This window comes from Microcaecilia unicolor, chromosome 4 (genome assembly GCF_901765095.1).
Source record: "Microcaecilia unicolor chromosome 4, aMicUni1.1, whole genome shotgun sequence".
NCBI lineage: Eukaryota > Metazoa > Chordata > Amphibia > Gymnophiona > Siphonopidae > Microcaecilia > Microcaecilia unicolor.
Genome location: NC_044034.1, coordinates 78,496,934 through 78,515,980, shown reverse-complemented (window position 1 = coordinate 78,515,980; position 19,047 = coordinate 78,496,934). Strand labels below are relative to the sequence as shown.

The 19,047-nt window shown below is 44.6% G+C and overlaps 1 protein-coding gene across 1 annotated transcript in view; it reads right to left on the bottom strand.

Moving 5' to 3' along the window:
* The window catches only part of PDS5B (PDS5 cohesin associated factor B), a 536,259-nt gene that overhangs the window by 206,676 nt on the left and 310,536 nt on the right, over positions 1 to 19,047 (bottom strand). The window contains 1 exon segment of the mRNA XM_030200370.1: positions 16,118 to 16,233. Within this exon segment, the coding sequence (XP_030056230.1) occupies positions 16,118 to 16,233 (116 nt within the window).

Genomic DNA, 19,047 nt, shown 5'->3' with positions numbered 1-19,047 from the left:
GGGGGTGGCTGGTAGGGAGGGTGGGGGGGGAAATGGTGGAGGGGTTGTGATCTGGGAAGGGGGTGGAAGGTGGTTGGTTTGGGGTTGGATGTGGGTTATTTTTTTTTTGGGGGGGGGTTCTCTTTTCTTTTGGTTTGGTTTGTGTGTGTGTGGGGGGGGGGGGGTCCCTTACGTCCGTCATCCTTTGGCCAGAAAGTAGTTCCTCGTCTATTTGTGTTTAAATGAGTTTGGATTTAAAGTTCTTGACATATAATGTCAAGGGTTTGAATTCTCCTCAGAAGCGTCAAAAGCTTTTCAAAGAAGTTCTGTTTCACAGACCTCATGTTGTTTTTCTTCAAGAGATCCATTTGAGGAGGGAACATGAGAAAGTTTTGGCCCATAAACAATACCCTCATGCTTACTTTTCATCGGATGTTAATGCGTCCAAGAAACATGGGGTAGCTATTTTGATCCACTCCTCCCTTCAGGTTCAGGTGTTGAAGACCAGGCGAGACCCTATGGGGAGGTTTTTGGTGCTTCATGTTATGCTTAATAATTTGGCCTTTTCCCTGGTTGCTGTATATGCCCCTAATGATAACCAGGGTGCCTTCTTCACTAAGCTCGGCAGGCTTGTGCAATCGGATCCTTATGGTAAATTAGTTCTTGGGGGGGGGACTTTAATGCCCTGTTTGACCCAGCTGTGGATAAATCGGGTAAGATCTCGGCCAGTGATGTTAAAAATGGTAAGGATCTGGCGGACTTTGCTCAGACTTTGGGGGTGGGCGTTGTGTGGAGGTTGCTTCATCTACGAGACCGGGATTATTCTTATTATTCTCACTCTCATGATTCTTATTCCTGCATAGACCACTTGCTTCTAGACATATCTCTGCTCCAGGGCGGTTGTGGATATGCTATTGGTTCCATCACTATTTCGGATCATGCCCCTGTGTGGGTACAATTTGCCTCAGGAGGTGAGGTTGAGAAAGATACCAGGTGGACCTTAAATGTTTCTCTGCTGAAGGATGAAAAACTTCTAGCGCAGTTTCGTTTGCTTTTGAGGGAATACCTTGAAAATAACTTGGATTCAGGTCCCCCCTTGGGGATTGTTTGGGATGCTTTCAAGGCAGTTTCGAGGGGTTTTTTCTTAAAGCATGCTAGTTCTCAGGCTCGGATTAGGCGAAAGGAGGTGGCTGATTGTCTTTTGGAGTTGACTAGATTGACAGATTTGCATAAGGCTTTGCATTCGACCACTGTCTTGCGACAGATGCACGCCCTAAGGCTAAGGTTAGATAATATTTACTCAGAGCAGCTTCAGTTCGTTCAGAAACAGCAACAGCAAATGCATTACTTTTATCAAAATAAACCTAGTCGGTTGTTGGCTCTCAAACTGCAGCAAAAAAGATTTGATCATACTATCCTGCAGATTAGAGATGGTAAATCTGCAGTGTTAACTCAGTCCAATTTGATCCGTCAGCGTTTTCAGTCATTCTATCAGTCTTTGTATAAGGTGGATGAGTCAATTCAGCAGGATGCTATTCGTGCTTTTCTAGCTTCTCTGCAGTTGCCTGCCTTGTCGGAGGAGCAACGGGCAATGTTTGATGGGAACATCTGGCTTGATGAAGTTGTCAAAGTTATTAAGGATCTCCCACCAGGGAAGTCACCGGGTTTAGATGGCCTTCCAAATTATTTTTATAGGACATTTCAGGGTGAGCTTGCTCCTCTTTTGGTTGAGATCCTTAATGGGGTACAGGATGGTCAAGCCTTGCCGCCTTCCTTGATGGAAGCTTGGATCGCCATGATTTCGAAGCCGGGTAAAGATAAGCTGGAGTGTGCATCCTATCGTCCGATCTCGATCTTAAACTCTGATGTTAAAATTCTTGCTAAAGTTTTGGCAAACCGTATGGCCAAATTATTATGGATCAAGTTGGATTTATTCCTAAAAGACAAGCAAAAGATAATGCCCATAGAATGGTTAACTTGTTGCATGTGGCTAGAAAGTCAAAGGCCTGTCTGTCTGTCTCCTGGGGTTAGATGCTGAGAAGGCCTATGACCGTGTGCATTGGCCTTTTATGCTAAGTGTCATGGATCGGATGGGGTTTGGTCTGGGATTCAGGGATTGGACTCAAGCCCTTTATCAGTCTCCCCGGGCCTGTGTGCGTATTAATGGAGGTAATTCTTCTTTGTTTTCTATACATAGAGGGACGCGCCAAGGGTGCCCTTTATCTCCCCTGTTATTCGCTTTGGTTATGGAAACGCTTGCAGTGGCGATTCGTTCTGATCCTAATAATACGGGTTTTGTGGTAGGAGATCAGGAGTATAAGTTGGCGTTGTTTGCGGACGACATCTTGCTCTCTCTATCCAAGCCCTTAATATCTTTGCCCAATTTATTAAAACTTTTAGGTGAATATTCTTCCGTTTCAGGCTTTAAGCTTAATATGTCCAAATCGGAGGCTATGGCAATTGGTATTTCTTCAACCATGTTAAATTCTTTAAAAGCAGCCTTTCCCTTTCGTTGGGTTTCCCGGGGTCTCCAATATTTGGGGGTTTTCCTCACAGAAAAGTTTACTGACTTATTTAGGGTTAATTATTTATTTATTTATTTATTTACGGTTCATTTCTACCCCACATCCTCCTCTGTTGAAGGAAATAAGGATTTAGAGAAGTGGGGGTCTATAGATCTTTCCTGGTTTGGTCGGATTGCTACTTTAAAGATGAATGTAATGCCTCAATTGCTGTACCTTTTTCAAGTCCTGCCTCTTCGCCTGTCCCACAAATTTCTCTCTGGTCTTCAGGACCGTTTTCTTTGATTTATTTGGTCTAATAAGAGGGCGAGATTGGCAAGGTTTGTGTTGTATAGGAATCAGAAACAAGGGGATTTAGGGGTTCCTAATGTGTTCTGGTACTATAAGGTGGCTCAGGCATGCTCTGCCATTGAGTGGTTTCATGCGAGTCCTCAGAAGAGGTGGATAGGGTTGGAACAGTACTCGGTGGGATTGTGCCCCTTGCGTTCCCTAATGTGGCTTCCTAAGCGTTTTCGTGTGTTGGGGCGGGAGGTATGCCCCTCGATTCAGAACACATTTCACTATTGGGATGCTATGTTTGACAAGCCGGACTTGATTCTCTCAAAATTGACTCCAGTGATTTATAATGTTCTTTTCCCACCTGGTCTTCAAGCAGGGACTTTTAGAGCCTGGTTTAGGGCTGGTCTTGAGACGTGGAGCCATTTCTTTGATGATGGGGTTCTTCTACCTTTTAATAGCTTAGTGGAAATCTTACACTGTCTCTCCTAAGGATATGTTTGCTTATGTACAGCTGAGGCATTTTTTGTCTTCGGCTGACAAAGTCTAAAGTGTGTCGAGAGGATTCATTCCTAGAGGACTTGTATGAGGATTCTAGGGTTACGAAGGGTCTTATTACTTGTCTATACTCATATCAGCGTAGGCTGGCCAGAGGTTTAGGGAGTATAGAGCTAGTTGGAACAGGGAATTGGGCCTTAGCCTGGATGAGGAGTGGACTTTGATGTAAAAAGTGCTATCAAAAATTTCTATTTTTGTCCCTTTTAAGGAAAATGCGGTCAAAGTATTCTATAGGTGGTATTTGACACCAGTTTGCTTGAATCACATGTTCGCCTCAGTTTCCCCTCTGTGTTGGAGGAATTGTGGACAGAGGGGCACTATGGGCCATATTTGGTGGTCCTGTGTCAAAGTCCGGGCATTTTGGAAGGCTGTCCAATATCGCCTCCAAAGATGGATTGGTCAGCCTCTCAAATGGGCACTGGAATTTTTTCTCTTTCCTAAGAAACCTCCGGGCTTGACCACTTCCCAATCTCTGCTGGTTAGATATGCAATGTTGGCTGCCAGGGTCACATTGGCAGCTCAGTGGAGGTCTCCTCAGGTTCCCTCCTTGATAAAATGGGTTAATAAATTGTGGTGTTTGTGAGATGGAGAGTCAAAGGGCTCTGCATCATAGAACTTTGGCCAAATGGGAAGCTATTTGGGAGCCTTTTGTTACTAACTGTGCATGATGACCTTGGGGGACCTTGGGTGTGTGTGGGGGGGGGGGGGGGGGGGGCGGTGTTTTTTTTTTTCTCTTTCTTTTATTGTTACTTAGTGGGGGGGGAGATAGGGAGGTGTGGGATGGGGGGGTTGACAGTTTAAAAATGTTATTAAACAATTAGAAGTGTCTATGTGCTTTTTATGGTATGCGGTTGAGGGAGCATTGAATTGTGATGCACCAGGTTGCTTTTTTCGTGGTATTGTTTGCTGTTAGTTGCAAGTTGTTTTACGAATGTGCACTGTGGTTTTTTTTTAATTTTCTGTATATTGCATTTGCCCTTTGAATAAAGACTTCTAAAAATTAAAAAAAAAATTTAAATTAGTAATGACTTCTAATTATATTTTTTGTTATATAGATCCCAGATTATGGAATGAAATTCCTTTGAATTTGAGATTCCTCATTGTTTTGAGAAATATTTAAAGGCCTTGTTTTGTTTTTTGTTCGTTTGGGGTGTTTTTTTTTTTTTAGAATTATTTCAAATTAAGAATTTTAAGTTGTTTTACTGAATACTACAAGTATATGTATACATTATTTTTATATGTAACATTATAATTTTTCAGCAATTATTTAAAACTCTTTCTAGGTCAAATACATGAAAAACAAGTCATAATTAAGAAAACGAAAAGTAACAGCATAAACCGAGCATAGCAATGGCCATACACAATTTTTCATGACAAGTAACTCTGCCTTTATCCCAGTCCAACAACCTTATCCCTCCTCTACAACTAACCACAACTACTAACCAAGGAAACAGCAAGAAACTCTTATTATGCCACGACATTCTGGAATGATGAAGTGAACTGCAGCTTGACATAAATTCACCACCTGAAAGTGTTTTTAAGGGATTGGAAGGCCTTTGTTGAAGGCAGAGGGAGAAAGGGGTCCATACTAACTACTGGCTTTGCACCACACTCGGACTCTTTGTAAAAAGGTTTCCCAGGAGCACTGGGCCAACCTATTAGCGTCCAGATGCTCCCAGGTTGAAAAATCCAAACTCAAAGCTGGTATTAGTTTTCCATAAATAACATAGCTTGTGAAGTTAAATGCAAGCTGTGTACTTTAGATTTGCATGATGAGGTGTTGCACACTGTTTGTAGCTACATTTTGCGAAGCATGTATGCACGGCTTGGTTAGTATTTATTTAGGGGATTTCGTTCTGTTTCTTTCCCCTTTCTTTCAGGATCCTGCTATTGTCAAGCTCCGCTCCTGGTTCCTGCTACAGCCTGGCTCTGTTTCTACTTTGCTTTGAGTGTGCACTGCTAATTTACCATGTCTTGTGCCTTGTCTTGGGTTGTTCCTTTAGTGTCTGGATCTAGTTCTTGGTCTGCCTTGTGTTGTATGGATTCAGCGTCTGGCTCACCTCTGCTTTGGGCCTGTGCCATCCCAGAGGACTTGTCTGCTGTACTGCTGGCTGCAGTCCAAGGGATCACCATTCCTGAATCCTTGACAGCACATATTATTGCGCCTTAAATGATTCTCTAAATCATCAAGTTTAACAGCTTAGCTCCTGATTTCTACATGCAAACTTGCCATCTCTGACGTAGTGGCCATGGAGGTCTCCTTAGTAGTGCTCACCACTTCTTCCGGCTTACTCTTATGTGGTATGAATATTCACTAAAAGATTGTTGCATTACATCAAGTAGCTCAAAGATCTTGTCAAATTGGATCTAGTGCCTTTCTCAACTGCTTGTGTCAAATCCACAACTAAAACTTTCCTAGTCACAGCAGGTTACCTAACGCAGTTCCATCCACCATACTGTGCCCAGTGGCTTTCTCTCTCTTTTCTTTGTTTTTTTTTTTTGTTACATTTGTACCCCGCGCTTTCCCACTCATGGCAGGCTCAATGCGGCTTACATGGGGCAATGGAGGGTTAAGTGACTTGCCCAGAGTCACAAGGAGCTGCCTGTGCCTGAAGTGGGAATCAAACTCAGTTCCTCAGTTCCCTAGGACCAAAGTCCACAACCCTAACCACTAGGCCACTCCTCCACTCCAAATGGAGGTCAAGTGTGACGCTCAGCGCATCTAGAAGTTAAATCTCCATGTATCTCAACTATCCTGTAATGATACTGCTGCCATCTGGAGTAAGCAGAGAGCTGGAGCAGTGGGTCCTCAAGTACAATGAATTGGAGCCACCAGAAGATTGGTGCAGGCCTAGTTGAGGTTAAGGTGGGACCAGTGCCTTGAGCCACAGATCATCAGCAGAGCTGGATTTGACCGGAGTCCCTGTACAGCCTAACCAGGTTTCACATCCAGTGGTGGAAGTCCTAACCTTTATACCTTTCAGGAAATCTAGACTGCCCCTATTTGACTGACTGTACATTTGTCCTTTAGATTGTAAGCTCCTTTGAGCAGGGACTGTCCTTCTATGTTAAATTGTACAGCACTGCATAACCCTAGTAGCGCTTTAGAAATGTCAAGTAGTAGTAGTAAGCCCATACCTGGATGAGGGAAATAGAGCATCTGAAGCTGTTGCAAGCAGAATTTTCAGCTCCGAGTGCTGAATTAAGAGGCAAGATAACAACTAGAGAAGCGTGTGGAGACGGCAGAAATGTGCTTAGAAGAGAAGCACTCCTGAATGCAGGAGGATAAAACTTGTATAATCAATAAAATAGAAGATCTTGAGAATCAGTTATCATCATAACTTGTGCTTTCATAGAATCCCAGAGGGTCCAGAGTACCTGAACTGTAAACTTGTGATTTAGAAAATCGTTAGTGCACTGCTGTTGACGGAAACCATGACCGTAAATCCTGTAATGATACAGCTAGAATAGGCTCATCAAGTGCAGGTCTAATAACTCTAAAGATATAATTGCCTGCTTCGGTGACTCCAAAATGAAAGTGTTTTGGCCAGAGCACGTGTGGCGGCAAAGTTTGAGTGGGACACTTATCCTGTCACTAGTTACCAAATTCTTAAAGTGTCAAGGGGAGTTGTGGTCACTTAGGCAGCATCTTTGAGAACAGGGAATTAGAGATAGGTAGCAGCACTCCTTCACACTTACATTTTATAATGAAAGGGAAAGGGAATGGGACTTGATATACTGCTTTTATGTGGTTTTTGCAACTACATTTAAAGCAGTTTACATATTATATACAAGTACTTATTTGTACCTGGGGCAATGGAGGGTTAAGTGACTTGCCCAGTCACAAGGATCTACAGTGGGAATCAAACCCAGTTCCCCAGGATCAAAGTTCACTGCACTAACCACTAGGTTACTCTTCCATAATGAGGGCAAATTGCATCAAATCGGATCCATTGAGGCGGCACAGGCCATATTCCCAGTGGAAGACTCTTCTGACTCGATCCGAGTGTCACGATCAGCATCCCTGCTGCACTAGCATCCTAAATGGCAGAAAGTGGCAAAGCATAAAGGCTGTCTGAAGCAGCAGCTCTTAGATAAAGCTTTATAACCATAAGGCCCAACCTGAATGGGCTCTTTGTACAATTGTGTTCTGCGAGTACTTGATGATTGGCAAGCTCCAGTCTACGCTCGCCTGGCGGGAAGATGATGAAACATTTGCAACTTGTTAATAGTTTGATATGGGGATGTTTCACAAGTAGATTACTGAGGGATGGTGAATCGTGCCTTTAATTTACTATGTCATTAACTACAGAATAGGCGTCACTTTTTCTACTTTGTGGAACCGGAATTTGCGTTGCTGATATGCTCTATATGTAAGGGAAAGGGATGCGGGGGGTTACACACTTGTACAGGTATTTTCCCACTAGCTAGCCCCAACCCATCGCCCTCTGACTTAGAGGAATCTCTGTCTTCTGCTCCGCTGTCTCCTGATCTACTTCCAGCTCATCCCAGTCCATCTGTCCCTGCTTGTTCCAACCCATCTGCTCCGGCTTGCTCCAGTCCATCTATCTCAGCTTGTCTGCTCCAGCTTGTCCCAGTCCATCTGCTCCAGCTTGTTCCAGTTCTGCTCCAGCCTGTTCCAGTTCTGCTACTCCGCTTCCTTCTGCTCCAACTTGTTCCAGTCCATCCGTTCCAGTCTGTTCCAGTCCATCTGCATTGCTTGTTCCAGTGTGTTCCAGTCCGCCTGTTCCAGTCCATCTGCTCCACCTTGTTCCAGTCCGTCCGTTCCAGGGTGTTCCAGTCTTGCTACTCCGCTTCCTTCTGCTCCAACTTGTTCCAGTCCGTCCGCTCCAGCTTGCTCCAGCCCATCTGCATTGCTTGTCCCAGTGTGTTCCAGTCCGCCTGTTCCAGTCCATCTGCATGACTTGTTCCAGTCCGTCCAAGTCCATATGCATGGCTTGTTCCAGCATGTTCCAGTCCGCCTGCTCCAGCTTCTTCCTGTCAGTCCGTTCCTGCTGGCTCTAGTCCGCACGTTCCAGCCGCTCCAGTCCATCTGTTCCAACTTGTTCCAGTCACATCGCATCATCCCTGCCTGTTTTTGCCTTCCTGCCTGCCTGACTACTAGCCCATCAACCAACCTGCCTGCTAACCCTGCAACCAACCTGCCTGCCTGCTAGCTTGTCAGCCCATTGACTTACCTGCTCAGCCCTGCCTGATTTTGCCTTCCTGCCTGCCTACTAGCCCATCAACTAACCTGCCTGCCTGTTAACCCATCAACCAACCTACCTGCCTCCCTGCTAGCTTGTCAGCCCATTGACTTACCTGCTTCTCAGCCCATCTACCAACCTACCTGCTTATCAGCCCATTGACCTACCTGCTCGCCAACCCATCAACTTGCCTACACCTCAGCCCATCGTCATGCCTGCTTACCTGCCCATCAACTACCTGCCTGCCTTCAAGCAGCACATCTACCTTCCTTCCTCCCCAGCCTACCTGCCTGCCGCTTACCATTCCAATTCTAAGCCTCCAATCCAACCTTCCCGCTCTATTTGCTTAACACCTCAATCACTACATATACACCCGTAACACCTCAGTCACTACTTATGGCCCCTGTACACATTCTCCTCCTTGCCCTGTCCCTTCCTAATCTTTTCCCCTCCCCCTACTGCTGTCTACCACTGAAACTCACTGCCCACCCATGCCCTCTCCCGTCCTGCTCACTACTGCAATACCCTATTCACCCCGTCCCTCACCACCTCTCTTGTCCCCCTCCTCCTTCCTAGCTCTCAACCTTCAACACTTCCTTCCTGCCATTAACCCATCCCCATTCCTCCTAAGTGTATCCCATCTTCGTTGCCCTACCTCCCCCACCCTCCTCCGCACTCTCTTGCTGCTCCTCCTGCTATCTACGGGAGACATCAATCCCAAACCAGTACCCCCCACCTGTCCTCGTCCTATCCATGCAAACAATTCCAGAATGTCTCCAATCTCGTCTCTATTCCACTCCCCCCCCCGCTTCCCCCCCTTCTCATGTGCCCTGTGGAATGCCCGCTCAGTCTGCAACAAACTACCCTTCACCCAGATCTCTTCATCTCTCGTTCCCTTCAACTGCTCGCCCTAACTGAAACCTGGCTCTCCCCTGATGACTCTGCCTCAGTCGCGGCCCTATGCAATGGAGGTTCTCTCGTCTCCCACACTCCCCGCACAGTTGGCCGCGGTGGAGGCGTCGGGTTACTACTCTCGCCCTCCTGTAGTTTCCAACCCCTCCTCCTACCGCAATCTCACTGCTTCTAATCCTTTGAAGCCCACTCCATCCGTCTATTCTACCCATTGCCACTCAGAGTGGCAGTCATTTACCGCCCCCCCCCCCCCCCCCGATAAATCCCTCTTTTCCTTCCTCACTGACTTCGATGCCTGGCTTTCTGTTTTTCTTGATCCCTCATCTCCGTCCCTCATTCTTGGAGACTAACATACACACTGATGAGCCATTTGACTCTCAAGCTTCTCAGTTCCTCACTCTAACATCCTCCTTCAACCTCCAGCTGTGCTCCACCACTCCTACTCACCAAAATGGCCATTATCTTGACCTTGTCCTCTCCTCTTCCGGCTCACCCTCCAATTTCCACGCATCAGCTCTTCCTCTCTCTGATCATCACCTGATCACCTTCACACTTCTTCACCCCCCCTCAGCCCCGCTCAATATTAACCAGTACTTCCAGGAATCTCCAGGCTATTGACCCTCCCACCTTATCCTCTAGTATTTCTAATCTCCTCCCCTCCATCATGTCCTCTGAGTCTGTCAACAAGGCTGTCTCCGCTTACAATGTCACTCTCTCCTCTGCTCTGGACACCCTTGCACCATCCATCTCCCGTCCCACAAGGCGTACTAATCTCCAATCCTGGTTGACCCCCTGCATCCGTTATATTCGCTCCTGCGCCCAATCTGCTGAATGCCTCTGGCAAGGAATAAGAAGGACTGGAAGGAGGATAGCATGAATTTGTAATGAAATCTGAATGGGTGCGAGATTTCCTCCAAACAGGACTACTACACCCAATTGACCAATTCTCTCAGCTCCAACCCTCGTCGTCTCTTCGCCACCCTTAACTCCCTCCTCAAAGTGCCCTCCGCTCCCACCCCCGCCTCACTCTCTCCTCAATCACTGGCTGACTACTTCCGCGACAAGGTGCAAAAGATCAACCTTGAGTTCACTACCAAGCCACCTCCTCCTCTTCACCCTTCAACCCGCTCCCTCAACCAACCAACCCTGGCCTCTTTCTCCTCCTTTCCTGATATCACCGAGGAGGAAACCGCCCGCCTTCTTTCCTCCTCGAAATTCACCACTTGTTCCTCTGATCCCATCCCCACCAACTTACTTAACACCATCTCTCATACTGTCACCCCCTCCATCTGTCATATCCTCAACCTCTCTCTCTCCACTGCAACTGTCCCTGACACCTTCAAGCACGCCGTAGTCACACCTCTCCTCAAAAAACCATCACTTGACCCTACCTGTCCCTCCAATTACCGCCCCATCTCCCTCCTACCCTTCCTCTCCAAAATACTTGAGCGCGCGCCGTTCACAGCCGCTGCCTTGATTTTCTCTCTTCTCATGCCATCCTCGATCCGCTTCAATCCGGTTTTCGCCCTCTACACTCGACAGAAACAGCACTCTCTAAAGTCTGTAATGACCTGTTCCTTGCCAAATCCAGAGGCCACTACTCCATCCTCATCCTCCTCGATCTATCCGCCGCTTTTGACACTGTCAATCATGATTTACTTCTTGCCACACTGTCCTCATTTGGGTTCCAGGGCTCTGTCCTCTCCTGGTTCTCCTCCTATCTCTCCCACCGCACCTTCAGAGTACACTCTCATGGATCTTCCTCCACCCCCATCCCGCTCTCTGTTGGAGTTCCCCAGAGATCTGTCCTTGGACCCCTTCTTTTTTCAATCTACACCTCTTCCCTAGACTCACTGATCTCATTCTCATGGTTTCCACTATCATCTTTATGCTGATGACACCCAGCTTTACCTCTCCACACCTGACATCACCACGGAGACCCAGGCTAAGGTATCGGCCTGCTTATCCGACACTGCTGCATGGATGTCCAACCGCCACCTGAAACTGAACATGGCCAAGACCGAGCTTATCGCCTTTCCACCAAAACTCACTTCTCCTCTTCCTCCACTCTCGTTCTCAGTTGATAACACCCTCATCCTCCCCATCTCATCCGCCCACAACCTCGGAGTCATCTTTGACTCCTCCCTCTCCTTCTCTGCGCATATCCAGCAGACAGCCAAGACCTGTCGCTTCTTTCTCTTTATCAGCAGCAAAATTCGCCCTTTCCTCTCTGAGCACACCACCCGAACTCTCGTCCACGCTCTCATTACCTCTCGCCTTGACTACTGCAACCTACTCCTCACTGGCCTCCCACTTAACCATCTATCCCCCCTTCAATCCGTTCAGAACTCTTCTGCACGTCTTATATTCCGCCAGAACCAATATACTCATATTACCCCTCTCCTCAGGTCACTTCACTGGCTTCCAATCAGATACCGCATACAGTTCAAGCTTCTCCTTCTTACCTACAAATGCACTCAGTCTGCAGCCCCTCATTACCTCTCTAACCTCATCTCCCCTTACGTTCCCGCCCAAAACCTCTGGTCACAGGACAAATCCCTCCTCTCAGTACCCTTCTCCACCACTGCCAACTCCAGGCTCCACCCATTCTGCCTCGCCTCACCCTATGCTTGGAATAAACTGCCTGAGCCCTTACACCAAGCCCCCTCCCTACCCATCTTCAAATCCTTGCTCAAAGCCCACCTCTTCAATGTTGCTTTCGGGACCTAACCTTTATACCTTTCAGGAAATCTAGACTGCCCCAATTTGACTGACTGTACATTTGTCCTTTAGATTGTAAGCTCCTTGAGCAGGGACTGTCCTTCTATGTTAAATTGTACAGCGCTGCGTAACCCTAGTAGCGCTTTAGAAATGTTAAGTAGTAGTAGTAGTAGTTTAATGGTTTTTATAACATGCAGTATGGTTTGCAGAAAGGATGGCTACCCCTGATCAGGCTACAAGCTTTCCTGAGAATGAATATTAAGTTCAGTGTAGTAGCTGAACACAAAAGTCCCATGGGAGAAACAGCGAAAGGGAAAAAATGGTTAACTGAAAGAGGCTCAACAAACAATGGGACTTTACAGTACTTTGCAAAAAGACCTCTTCTTGCAATGGTGTAACGCAAAAGACTTGACATGGCACCATTATGTATATGTGTTTATTGTAGACTCCTGAGGCAGGCAATTAAGTGCCAAAACATGGTGCCGTGTCGAGTCTGTCACTATTTGCTTATTTGTTTTAATATCGAGTTCTGTGATCAACAACTGTAATATGGGTAAAATTGGTTTGTTCCTTTAGTCTCAGCTGACACCCTTCAGCATGCTTAGTGCATCCTCCACCTAGTTACAAGATGTAGGTCAGGTCAGAAAATTGACTCAGCTTATTAAGAAAGGAATGAGGGTCATGAAAATTATAACAAAGATAATATTATGCAGGTCTGAGTGGAACCTGGTCAAAAAAGGTACGTAAAATGGCTTTATATGATTTTTCAAAATATGCAGGGCCTCCAAATGCTACTGTGACTATTTTTATTCAAATAAGTCTAACAGAAAAAATTCAAAGTCCTATTTTTGGTGACTTAAACCCAAATAGGTTTCAAAAGTTAAAAAATTTAAAAGGGAGAAAAATCTTGCCATTTCTTGGTTAAATCATTTTATTTCCAATTTAGTTGAGTTTTTGTTCAATAATGAGGAACCTATTTTAAGATATTTATTCCTTATTCATTTTTTCTGCCTATCCTTGGAGACATTGCCAAAAGACATGGTTATAACAAAACCAATATGGTATTTTTCAAATAGTCACTGCCTTGATACAAGAAAACTTGCCAACCTGCACATGACTTTCTGGTACCTTGAGTATTGCGTTCAATTCTGGTCACTATACCTCAAAAGACATAGCAGAATTAGAAAAGGTTCAAAAAGTAGTGATCAAAACGATAGAGAGGATATTTTTTCACTCAATGAATAGTTAAGCTCTGGAACTCATTGCTAAATGATGTGGTAACAGCAGTTAGCATATCTGGGTTTCATAAAAGTTTGGGCAAGATCCTGTAGGAAAAGTCCATAGTCTGCTATTGAGATACATATGGGCAAGCCACTGCTTGCCCTGGGATTAGTAGCATGGAATCCTGCTACTATTCAAGCTTTTGTCAGGTACTTGTGACCTGGATTGGTCACTGTTGGAAACAGGATACTGGTCTAATCCAGCATAGCTATTCTTACGTTCATCATGGTGGATAAACATCTGTGATTTAAAATTAAAAAAAAAATTTTTAACCCTCAAACTGCTTTTAACCAAGGGGGCTACTTACTAAGATATGGTAAAATCTCATGTTTTACCACAGCTTAGTTTACAACGGGACTTACTGAAATGCAATAAGTCAGTACAGTAGGAGAGTAACTCCTGCAATAAAGAAATGATGTAAATTGCACTCAACCTTGCAAACAGCATTATGTTTGCTCCCCAGGAGCATCGAGCTGCTAACACAGCCTTATACTACTAGGGAGCCTTCTTAAAGACGCAAGTGGCTTTATCAATTATAAGTATTGAGATATTTCTCTGTCTCCCCCCCCCCCCCCAACAAGCAAAATCCACTAGAAGATGAGGTGCTATTTTGAACCTAGAGAAACATGGGATAAGAGTGACTGGGGATCACTACTGCCCTGTTCAACAAGATACCAGGAATTGGCAAGGTAGCTCTGGGAGGGGGAGAGTAAAAAGAGACATAGCCCTGAAAGTGTTTTTAAGGGGTTGGAAGGCCTTTGCTGAAGGGAGAGGGAGAAAGGGGTCCATACTATTATTATTATTATTAACATTTGTATAGCGCTACCAGACGCACGCAGCGCTGAACACCTGACACAGAGAGACAGTCCCTGCTCGATAGAGCTTACAATCTAAAACTACTGGCTTTGCACCACACTCGGACCCTTTGTAAAAGGTTTCCCAGGAGCACTGGGCCCACCTATTAGCGTCCAGATGCTCTCAGGCTGAAAAATCCAAACTCAAAGCTGGTATTAGTTTTCCATAAATAACGTAGCTTGTGAAATTAAATGCAAGCTGTGTAATTTAGATTTGCATGATGAGGTGTTGCACATCTCATTCTCATGTGACAAGCATTGACTAAGTATGATAAAATTGCTTCTTGAAATAAATTTTTGATTTGTTAGCCGTTGGTTCTTTTCTTTATTATTTAGACCTTTGCTGTGTCTGTTTGAGTCTTCATGTATTTTCTGAACAGAATGCAAAACAAAATTATTTGGCCAAGGATATGTACACGCGCACACACACCAACAGAGTGAGAACGCAGAAACCTGCTTAATATTTTGAATAAAAATACCACTCAATATTAAAACAAATAAGCAATTTTGTTCCCTTCAGACCACAGACTAAAAATAACTATTTCAGGATCACTGGGAATGCTGATATACCCTACAGAATTGGTGTAAATCAGATATAAAAGAAGCAGATCAGTAGGGTGTCAATTCCACATGTGCATTTGTAGAACGGGAATAACATCAAAAAGAAATACTCAGGTGATGACCAAGATACACCTAGACATATCCTAACAATCTGATGTGAATGAGAAGCGAAATCAAAAAGTCATTGAGAAGGGGGTTAAATGTGTGCATATATAATTGTGGAGTACATTGATCCACACAGATTTGTGGATTAAAAATAGTCCTCTTGTTCTAATGCATCGCCAACAATATCCGGAAAATGTGCGCACACAAAACATTACTGGGGGAAGGGACTGCCTGTGTGAATTTGTGAGATGTGAATTCCTCCATATATTCCAGATTATGCTCATAAACCTAACATCTGAAACCTGGTATGGACAGGATGCAAAATTCAAATTTATTAATCGACAATCATAAAACAGCTATGTTTGTGTAACAATGCCACCTAATATCTATAAATCCCCAAATACCATTGATAATACTTAGACACCAGGACATCATCTGATAATCTTTTTTTTTTTTTTTACAAAAAAAAAAGACACGAACATATACAAATACAATGGGTAATATAATCTGCCTTTTTTTTCTTTTTTTAAGAAGGTAGGCTGAAAGGAAGTATGGCATGTAATGCAAAAAGTTACTGGAACATAATAAAATTAAATTTAAAAAATGGGAATCCATTTCCAAGGTTTCCCTAGGGCAAGTCCCTAAATATTGCTCTGAACTGCCAGCTTCTAATTCTTAGGCCAGTGGTTCCCAAACCTGGTCCTGTAGGCACCCCAGCCAGTCAGGTTGTCAGAATATACACAATGAATATTCAAAAGAGATTTGCATGCATTGCCTCCATTGCACACAAATCTCTCTGTCATGAATATTCTTTGTGAATATCCTAAAAACCTGACTGGCTGGGGTGCCTTCAGGACCAGGTTGGGAACAACTGACTTAGGTTATTCTGTTTAATTGGTAAGAATATAAAATCTAAAATACAGAACTTCAAATTCTTGTATTACATCTTAAAATATGAAAACTAGAAAGAATGTTAGAACTAACCAATTTTTGTAACTATGTGATCAGCTTCAAAATGAATCCAGACATGTCATGTTACTGCAAGTACTATAAACACAATCATATCCTTTTACAATCGTCAAAATTATCACTTCCTTCTATTTATATATACACATTCATTGAACAAAATACATTTATATACCTGATGGATTCGGTATCAATATGTACAGGGGCTATTCTTTCCAGAAGAAACTTGATCATTTCCAGAAAGGGGTTAGTCGGTTGCTTTGGGTTGCTCAACTTCTTTGTAATTTCACGCTGTAATACATAGATACAAACACCACAAAATGAAAAAGATAAAAAGTACTATTGAACCATTGTTTCCAACAACCTACAAAGATAAGTGTACACTAATAAGGTAAAATTATGTATCATACCTGATAATTTTCTTTCCATTAATCATAGCTGATCAATCCATAGACTGGTGGGTTGTGTCCATCTACCAGCAGGTGGAGATAGAGAGCAAAGCTTTTGCCTCCCTATATGTGGTCATGTGCTGCCGGAAACTCCTCAGTATGTCGATATCCAAGCTCCATCCGCAGGACTCAGCACTTAGAGAATTACACCCACAAAGGGACACTCTGCCCAGCTCACCACCGCCGAAACGGGGGAGGGGAATTAACCCAGCTCATCCCCACACAAGTGGGGGAGGGGAATCCGTCCAGCTCATCCCCGCGGAGCGGGGGAGGAACACCACCCCGCCGATGCGGAGGGATCTGGCTTATCCTGCAACCGCAACCGCGGGAGGAGCTGACTGACCCTAACACCGCCGAAGCGGGAGGGGTACAAAGCTGCCCTACAGCCGCAAGAAGCGGGAGGGAGCGCCGGCAGAATTTATGTCTCAATCCAGCCCCGTAAAACGGAGGGGAGAGGAATGCAGCAGCTCACTGTAACACAAACTCGTCTCAACTCTTGAAGAATCCAATTGAAAAAACTTGAACACGAAGTCCTCCTGAACAGGAACTGAAGACTAAATTTGAATCTGAAATGCAACCAGAATATAAACAGTACAGAAGGGCCACCTTAACAGATCCAAGATGGCTGCGCCCTGCTAAGACGCCCTAGACCTCGCTCCTACGATGCCTAAACGCCGTGGGAAAATCGCGGGCAGAGCTTCCCCGCAGTTATCCCCGTTACCTGGTCCTTTGGATCGATTCATGAGGCCACGGGAAGTTATACAAGAAGGCGGAACGCCTCCAATTGGGAACGCCGGCGAACGGGAGACTTTGGCTTCCCCCGGACTGGAAACTACCTTAAGCCCCGCTGCACGCACTCCTCCTCCTCAACCGCTTGGCGCCAGTTCCTTCCTCTTTGACCCGACGGGGTCTCCCTCGGAAGGAGCAGGGGACCCGAAAGAACCTCGGGGAGGAAGCGTCTCTACCATCGGGGGAAGGAATGGAGGGAAGTTGCCCATATTATCATCATTTATTGAGGAGAGAGAAACTGAGGGTCGAAGTGCAGCAGATTTACAGTCATCAGTAAGGTTTGAACTTCCTAAAGAGTTAGTAGCCAAGCCAAAGAATGTGACTTTAGACACTTTGTGGGATTTAATGTCCAACCTGGGACAATGTTTCCTTAAGCAAAATGAAGAGTTTTTGCCTAGAGTAAAGACTATTGAACTGACCTGAAAAAAAAGAGGAAGAGTTTAAAGTTTTAAATGAGAAAATGGAAAAATTGACCAAGGGTTATGAAGACGGAACGTTACAAACTTTGATGGTAAAAGAAGTAACTAATCTCAGGCGTAAATCAGAGGCTTTTGATAATTATACTAAAAATCATAACCTGAGATTCGTTAACTTCCCTAGGATTCCAAATGTTTTTCCTCTTGATATGTTGAAACGCTATTTTCGTGAAAATTTGAATGTTCAGGAAAAGGACTTTCCACCCCTTATCCCAAGTTTATTATGTCCCAGAAAGGAACTTGAATCAAGAGGATGAAAAACCTATTGATGTTTCTCTTTTGCTTGAGACTTCTGACTCTGAATTGGTCACAGCCGCTACTTTGGTAGCGACTGTTGCCCTACTTCCTGATAAGAATTGGATCTTCCGCCTTTTTTTTCTGTAATAAAGAGAATCCCTTTTTGGGTCTCAAAATATTGTTATTTCCTGATGTCTCCAAGGATGACACGTCGACGAGGAGGAAACAATTCTTACTCCTTAAGCCAGAAATTTTGCACTTGGGGGGTGTCTTCTTTTTAAGGTACCCCTGCAAGTGATAGTAAGGCTGGGGGGAAGAATATGTATTTACTGAACCTGAACATCTGTCAGCATTAGTAGCCTCAGTTAAAATGGAGAATGCTTCAAAGAATAATGTATAATTTCTTAGCAGAGAATGATTTACCTGGCAACTTTTTTTCCTATATTATTTCTCCCCTTAGATTACCTGATATCTTGGATCTCCCATTATGGACTTGAGTGTCGTATAAATTTGAAAGTGTATAGATTTATATGCTTGTTTTAGAGAAATATTTTCCTTTTACAATAGTTCCTACTTATACGATACTTTCCTAAGCAAGATGTTTCTTGTAAATATTGTTTAAATGAATAAAAGATAAATAAAAAAAAAAAAAGAATATAAACAGTACAGATATCTGGGAGGGGCTATGGATTGATCAGCTATGATTAATGGAAAGAAAATTATCAGGTATGATACATAATTTTACCTTCCATATCATCATGCTGATCAATCCATAGACTGGTGGGATGTACCGAAGCAGTACTCACCCAGGGCGGGACATTGAAATCCCTGACCGCAACACTGAAGCTCCAAACCGGGCCTCCGCCCGAGCAGCCACAGTCAAGCGGTAATGCCTGGAGAAGGTATGGGCCGATGCCCAAGTTGCCGCCTTGCAAATCTCTTCCAAGGTGACGGACCCGGCCTCTGCCATCGAGGCCGCCTGAGCTCTAGTGGAGTGAGCCTTCAGCTGGATAGGCGGCACCTTCCCCGCGGCCACATAAGCCGCTGCAATGGCTTCCTTGACCCATCTTGCCACTGTCGGCTTAGCAGCCTGCAGACCCTTACAAGGACCTGCAAACAGGACAAACAGATGATCCGATTTCCGGAAATCATTG